Here is a 7,997-nt window from a genome sequence, read left to right as displayed (position 1 = left end):
GTTATATAATTTTAGTTGCATAAATTTTATATAATTTCAGTAGCATAAATTTTATTTTTTATTGATTCTTTTTAGTTGATTCATTTTGTTATTAGAGTTTTATAAAAAGCTTTTTAGTTTGCTATTAAAGTTTGTACCAAGAAACTTTATGAAAATTCTTTTTCCTATTAAAGTTTTTAACATAAAAAATACTTTGATAATTTTAGTTGCATAAATTTTATAATTTTAAGTTAATATTATTTTGATCATAACTAGAGGTTTATAAAAGCTTTTTAGTTGATTCTTTTTGCTATTGAAGAATATTATAGTTTTGTTTTAGTTGATCACAACATAATATTTTAATTGATTCTTTTTGCTATTAGAGTTTTATAAAAGTTTTATAGTTCATTCTTTTTGCTATTAGTTCATTCTTTGAGCCAAATGACTCTGAAATTGAAAAGCACTACAAATGAGCTCTAAAAAGGTTGAAACTTGGCATGGTATCATCATTTCACCCAGATAGCATGTGCTAAAAAGTTGAGAGGGTTACGACAACACTTCGTGTACAAAATAGACAATCTCTTTCGAAGTATCAGGGTTTTAGACGAAAACTCATCTGTTACAAAGGGATTTCATTTTTTTGAACTTATTTCAACTCCAGACTTTTTGTGCGTTCAACATGCATCATTCAAAGCCACATCATTAATTTTAAACCCATTCTGACTTCATTTGGTATTTTTCATGCAGTTACTGATTTTTTAGCTAAATGACCCTGAAATTGAAAAGCACTACAAATGAACTCTAAAAAGGTTGAAAGTTGGCATGGTATTATCATTTCACCCACATAGCATGTGCTAAAAAGTTGAGAGGGTTACGGCAAAAACTGGATGCACTTCGTGCACAAAATGGACAATCTCTATCGAAGTATCAGGGTTTCGGACGAAAACTCATCTGTTACAAAGGGATTTCATTTTTTGTGAACTTATTTCAACTCCAGACTTTTTGTGCATTCAACATGCACCATTCAAAGACACATCATCAATTTTAAACCCTTTCTGGCTTCATTTGGTATTTTTCATGCATTTGCTGATTTTGTAGCTAAATGACCTTAAAATTGAAAAGCACTACAAATGAACTCTGAAAGGTTGAAAGTTGGCATGGTATCATCATTTCACCCACATAGCATGTGCTAAAAAATTGAGAGGGTTACGACAAAAACTGGATCCACTTTGTGTACAAAATGGACAATCTCTTTCGAAGTATCAGGGTTTTAGACGAAAACTCATCTGTTATAAAAGGCATTTGATTTCTTGACATGTAACTGCAGTGATATTCTAGATCAAAGCCATCATCAGAATAGTTGTGGAGAGAATGTCTTCACTTTTTCTTTGCGTGTGTCCCTTGCTTATTGCGCCGTAATAATGGATAATCTTCATCGTTTAATAGGGTGCTTGGGTCACCCTTGACTCTAAAGGGAGGAATTTCATGAAACTTTTCATAATCTTCAAACATGTCTGTCTTGCCCTCCACTCCCACGATGTCTTTTTTCCCTGAAAGAAATATGTGGCACTTTGGCTCATCATATGATGTATCTGCTTCCTTATCTTTTCTTTTTCTTGGTTTGGTAGACATGTCCTTCACATAGAAAACCTGCGTCACATCATTGGCTAGGACAAATGGTTCATCTGTGTACCAAAGATTGTTCAGGTCCACTGTTGTCATTCCGTACTGTGGGTCTACCTGTACCCCGCCTCCTAACAGATTGACCCATTTGCACCGAAACAAGGGGACCTTAAAATCATGTCCATAGTCAAGTTCCCATATGTCCACTATGTAACCATAATATGTGTCCTTTCGCTTGTAGGTTACTGCATCAAAGCGGACACCACTGTTTTGGTTGGTGCTCTTTTGATCTTGGGTGATCGTGTAAAATGTATTCCCGTTTATCTCGTACCCGTTGTAAGTCAATACAGTCGAAGATGGTCCCCTAGCCAATGAGTACAGCTCATCTGCAACAGTGTTCTCACCCATGAGATGTGTTTGCAACCAACTTCCGAAAGTCCTGATGTGTTCACATGTCATCAAATCGTCACACTACTATGGGTGTTTGGAGCGCAGAATATTCTTGTGTTCATTGACATACGGGATCACCAAAGTATAATTCTGTAGAACTGTGTAGTGTGCTTGAGACCAAGAATGTCCGTCCCTACATATTATTGAGTCCACTCCTAACGTGCCTTTTCTAGTCAGTCTTCCCTCATACCGCGATTGAGGGAGACCAATCGACTGAAGGTCAGGAATGAAGTCAACACAAAAACCAATGACCTCCTCTGTTTGTCGGTCCATGGAGATGCTTTCTTCTGGCCTAGCATGGTTACAAACATATTTCTTTAAGACTCCCATGAACCTCCCAAAGGGGAACATATTGTGTACAAATACAGTGCCCAGAATAGCAATCTCGTCGACTAGATGAACTAGGACGTGCGTCATGATATTGAAGAAGGATGGTGGGACACCAGCTCGAAACTGACAAGACATTGCACCAAATCACTCCTTAACCTTGATAGGATTTCTTGATCGATTACCTTCTAAGAGATTGCATTAAGGAATGCACATAGCTTCACAATGGCTAATCGGATGTTTTCCGGTAGAAGCCCCCTCAATGCAACCGGAAGCAATTGTGTCATAATCACATGTCAGTCATAAGACTTTAGGTTCAGGAACTTTTTCTCTGCCATATTATTCCCTTTATATTCGACGAGAAGCCAGACTGGACCTTCATACTAAGCAGTCATTCAAATAAGATTTCCTTCTCTTCTTTGTAAGAGCGTAGCTGGCAGGACCTTCATACTACTTTGGATGCATGCCGTCATTTTCATGCACACGTTGCTGGTTCTCCCGTGCCTACAGTGTATCTTTTGTCTTCCCATACACGCCCAAGAAGCCTAGCAGGCTGACGCAATGATTCTTCTTCACGTGCATCATGTCGATTGCAGAGCGGACCTCTAGGTCTTTCCAATAGGGTAGTTCCCAAAATATAGATTTCTTCTTCCACATGGGTGCGCGTCCCTCAGCGTCATTCGGAACAGATAGTCCGCCAGGACCCTTTCCAAAGATAACTTGTAAATCATTGACCATATCAAGTATGTGATCACCAGTACGATGGCGGACTTCTTCCGGTGATCTTCCTCGCCTTTGAAATGTTTGCCTTTCTTTCGACATTGATGGTTGGTCGGAAGAAATCGACGATGTCCCAGGCAGTGGCGGAGACAGGGGGGACCAGCAGGGGCCCTGGCCCCCCCTGACAGCAGAGATGTAGTGCTAATTTGCTGATGAATAGTGCTAAAATGAGTGATTATTTCCTGTCAAAAGCATGTTTTTCATTGGCTTGGCCCTCCTCAAGCAGTTTTAACATCATTCGGCCCTGTTGATACAATTTTCCTGGCTCCGCCACTGGTCCCAGGTACACATTTTTCCTACATTTGTCCAAATATATACTTTCAGTGTCATCTAAATAGTGCGTGCATGTGTTGTATCCCTTGTTTGTCTGTCCTGAAAGGTTCTAAGAGTAGCACAATCATTGATGGTTACAAACAGCAACACATGTAGGTCAAATTCCTCCTGGTCGTTCTCATCCCACACACGTACACCTTTTCCATTCCACAGCTGTAAAAGTTCTTCAACTAATGGCCTTAGGTACATATCAATGTCGGTGTCGGGTTGCTTAGGGCCTTGGATGAGCACTAACATCATAATGAACTTCCACTTCATGCACAACCAACGAGGAAGGTTATAGATACATAGAGTCACGGGTTGGATGCTATGATTGTTGCTCTGCTCCCCAAAAGGATTAATGACATCCGTGCTTAAACCAAACCATATGTTCCTTGCGTCACCTGCAAAGTCCCCCCACGTTCTCTCAATTTTCTCCACTGCGACCCGTCAGCGGGTGCTCTCAACTTCCCGTCTTTCTTACGGTCCTCTTTGTGCCATTGCATCAACTTGGCATGCTCTTTGTTTCTGAACAGATGTTTCAACCGTGGTATTATAGGAGCATACCACATCACCTTGGCAGGAACCCTCTTCCTGGGGCGCTCGCCCTCAACATCACCAGGGTCATCTCGTCTGATCTTATACCGCAATGCACCGCATACCGGGCATGTGTTCAAATCCTCGTACGCACCACGGTAGAGGATGCAGTCATTAGGGCATGCATGTATCTTCTGCACCTCCAATCCTAGAGGGTATAGAACCTTCTTTGCTTCGTGCGTACTTTCGGGCAATTCGTTATCCTTTGGAAGTTTCTTCTTCAATATTTTCAATAGCTTCTCAAATCCGTTGTCAGATACACCATTGTCTGCCTTCCATTGCAACAATTTCAGTGTGGTACCGAGCTTTGTGTTGTCATATTCGCAATTTGGGTACAACCCTTTTTTGTGATCCTCTAACATGCGATCGAACTTCAACTTCTCCCTTTCACTTTGGCATTGTCTCTTTGCATCAATAATGACCCGACAAAGATCATCATCGGGCACATCGTCTGGTTCCTCTTGATCTTCAGCTTCCCTCATTGCAGCATCACCATATTCAGGTGGCAGATAGTTTCCATCATCCTCTTCTTCTTCGTTGTCTTCCATCATAACCCCTCTTTCTCCGTGCTTGGTCCAAACATTATAGTGTGGCATGAAACCCTTCTCAAGCAGGTGGATGTGAAGGGTTTTTGAGTCAGAGTAAGACTTCGTATTCCCACAGATAGGGCATGGACAACACATAAAACCATCATGCTTGTTTGCCTCAGCCACTTCGAGAAAATTATGCAGGCCCTTAATGTACTCGGAGGTGCGTCTGTCACCGTACATCCATTGTCGGTTCATCTGCGTGCATTATATATAATTAAGTGTGTCAAAAACCATTACAGAACATCATTAATAGAGAAGTGACCAAATTAATAGAAGTTCACCATCACATTAAAACCAAAGTACAGTAGTGATCAAATGTTATTACTGGAAAAATAAATACATAAAGTTGATATATAGTTCTCATTGAACAACATATAGCTTTCTAGAGCATGTAATTAAAACATACATTGAAATTATGTAAAACATTTAAATGCAACAACAAATGCGATCACAATTGCAACTAAGATAACAATTGATCCAATGGCATAATGATACCAAGCCTCAGTATGAATAGCATATTTTCTAATTTTTCTAACCTTCAAGCGCATTGCATCCATCTTGATCTTGTGACCATCGACGACATCTGCAACATGCAACTCCAATTCTATCTTCTCCTCCTCAATTTTTTTTCAAGTAGTTGTTTTCTTTTTCAACTAAATTTAACCTCTCGACAAGAGGGTCGGTTGGAATTTCCGGTTCACATACCTTCTAGATAAAAACATCTATGTCACGTTGGTCGGCATAATTGTCATAAACACTAAATGAAACAAATAGTTATAAAAAGATAATATACCACATCTGAATCATAGACAGGACGAGGGCCGACGAGGGCGGATACCAAAACCATGCCACTATATAACAAATAATAATAAAATTAAGAAAATTATATAAGTATCTATCTAAATTATACAAGTAAGAATTTTTTTATAAAGAAGATAAGAACAAGAGGCTCATCACGGTGGTGCCGGTGATGAGATCTGTGCAGGCGATCGATGGCGGTGAGGACGGAGATGGGACAGGACGGATCGCCAAACCTAGACAAATCTTAAGAACAATGAAGCTTGGAGGTCGAGCATGGAGAGGAGAAAGCTTAAGTATGGCTCGGGCATTTCATCGAATACCTCACGTGCATAGGAGGTGAGAGTTAGAGCAACACACACCTCTCCCACACGGCCGGCCAAAAAACAGAGCACTGAGTGGATAGGGGCGGGGGTATATATAGGCTTCTCTTTAGTCCTGGTTTGTGGCTAAAATCGGGACTAAAGGACAACTTTTGGTCCCGGTTTCAGCCACCAATCGGGACTAAAGGTGTTGAGCCAGAAGCGAGGCCAATTGATCCTAATTCGTGTCTGGAACCGGAACCAAAAGTATCAGACGAACCGGGACCAATGGACCCCGAAGCCCGGCCGGCGCCCTGGCCTCACGAACCGGGACTGATGCATTCTTTGGTCACGATTCGTGAGTGAACCAGGATTAGTGCCCTTATCTGACCTCAATCAAAGCTCTATTTTTTACCTCCTCCGTCTCATAATATAAGAACATTTTTGACACTAGTGTAGTGTTAAAAACCTTCTTATATCTTGGGACAGAGGGAGTACTAGTGTATATGTCACTTGACTGAGACTTAGTTTAAGTCTCAGTCGACTAAGATCTAGCCACATCCGTTGCAAAACTGTACAGACAACCTACAGGAGTTTACTCTGATCGAAGGTATCCCGTTAATTATACAGTTATAAAGAACGGAGGCATGTTCTCTGTGAAGAAAAATTAAGTGGCGACCGTGCGGGCTTCATAAAGCATTCTGAGCGGAAACAGCTCCGACCAGCTAATAAGAGAGTTGACCAACAAGGCATCCAGAAAGTGCCGAGATTCAACTGCTACGAAAACTTTATCATTCATTTGGCCACTAGGAGTACGACAAACAATGATGAAGTAACAGATGGAGCAAAAGGAACTATGACAAGTGCAAAGTCAATGCTTATAATAGCCAGCAGGTAGGCCGGTGGTCTAATCCTGACTGCGTGTGGTCATCTCTCTGCATTGTTTTCGATAGTTCCTTTCCGTGTAGGCATCTTATATGACGTCGGGTTGTCTAACTAACAATCGTCGTCTTAACTCTATAGCTTTAATCAATCACGAAGAACAGTATAACATTACTATTCAGTGTATAGATAAAGAGAGATAATATATTCAATAAATATATACATGATGATAAAAGTTCGAGTCCAGAACAGATACATGACCTGAAAACAACGAAACGCGGAAAATACAAAGAGGTGACTATAGCTGTAATTCACAGACGGTGCATGGGACTGCAGAACAGACCGACGAGCTCATGAAAAATGCCTTTCTTAAGTAGGGCCTGCTTAACCATGCGATCATCCAGATATGGCCTTCAGTTCACGGAGTCCATCGTAAGCACCAACGGTTTCAGGCTTTCAGCACAGCATCTAGTTGTGTTTCCCCTGGGTGTAGATGTAGTCGGTGTGAGCGACGAGGGTCCTCCTCATCAGGCACTCCTCCGCTCCTTCCCCTCCCTCGCATCCTCTCATCGCCTCCTGATCTACCTGCTCCATTTCCATCCCGGTTCCTGCAGCACTCTTCTCATGGGAGGTGGCGGAGCCAGCACCCTGCAGATCATTAACACAACGAACCGAGCGTTATAAAGTGACCAAATAAATTAACGAGACGTACGATTGCCATAGCCAGTCTGCATTATGAAGTATATACACGTTAGATTGCTTGGTTACTGTACGTACCTGTGATTGTTGGTGGCTGGATCCTGGTGTAGGCCTTGCTGCTTGCCCTCTAGTGCAGAGGAGGCACAGCAGCAGCGCCGCCAGCAAGAAGAGTGCCGCCTGCTTGGAGAAGGAGGCCATCTCTTCGTCTTTCTGGGATCAGGGACTGGTTAATTAGGTGGCGGTCTACGAGCATAAGCATCCGCCCATGGGCTTATATATAGGGAACTGATGGCTGGTCGACACCGTGGCGGGGCGGGTGGGTGGCGCGGTTCGGCCACACAGGACACAGCGGCAGGCCCGTGCGGCCGTGCCGTACTGCCGTAGACGGCAGGTCTCCGGCGTTCGATCGGGTATATCTTCTTATGACGACGCGCGCTCCGCGTCCGCTTCGGTAAGATAAATTTCGCGCTCTCGCCGTCTCTGTCCATAGTACTGGATGAGGATCATCATCCACATGGAATGTGCTTAGCTTTGATAAGCTGCTTGGGGTGGTAGTTCATGTGGGTAGCAAGATGCCGGGCACTTGGCGGTATGTATGTACGTGCAGATGGCAATGTCCGTGTGAACACGATATAAGTAGCGTGCCACGCATGGAAGG

General features: G+C 42.5%; 1 protein-coding gene across 1 annotated transcript; it reads right to left on the bottom strand.

The window, feature by feature from the left end:
* Positions 1–6,824: 6,824 nt before the first annotated feature.
* Positions 6,825–7,599, bottom strand: LOC119293791 (phytosulfokines 4-like). The gene is made up of 2 exons (XM_037572151.1): positions 7,418–7,599; positions 6,825–7,288 (listed from the first exon to the last, which is right to left on the bottom strand). The coding sequence occupies exons 1-2, from the start codon at positions 7,535–7,537 to the stop codon at positions 7,109–7,111; spliced, it is 300 nt and encodes a 99-aa protein (XP_037428048.1). The 5' UTR covers positions 7,538–7,599; the 3' UTR covers positions 6,825–7,108.
* Between the last annotated feature and the right edge of the window lie 398 nt (positions 7,600–7,997).

Source organism: Triticum dicoccoides, chromosome 4B, assembly GCF_002162155.2.
Source record: "Triticum dicoccoides isolate Atlit2015 ecotype Zavitan chromosome 4B, WEW_v2.0, whole genome shotgun sequence".
NCBI lineage: Eukaryota > Viridiplantae > Streptophyta > Magnoliopsida > Poales > Poaceae > Triticum > Triticum dicoccoides.
The sequence above is the reverse complement of the archived record's forward strand: the minus strand, read 5'-3'. Positions and strand labels throughout refer to the sequence as shown.

Coding starts and splice junctions, on each gene's coding strand:
- LOC119293791 (XM_037572151.1), bottom strand. CDS start 7,537: ATGGCCTCCTTCTCCAAGCAGGCGGCACTCTTCTTGCTGGCGGCGCTG. Junction 7,289..7,417: donor CCAGCCACCAACAATCACAG/GTACGTACAGTA, acceptor AATGATCTGCAG/GGTGCTGGCTCCGCCACCTC.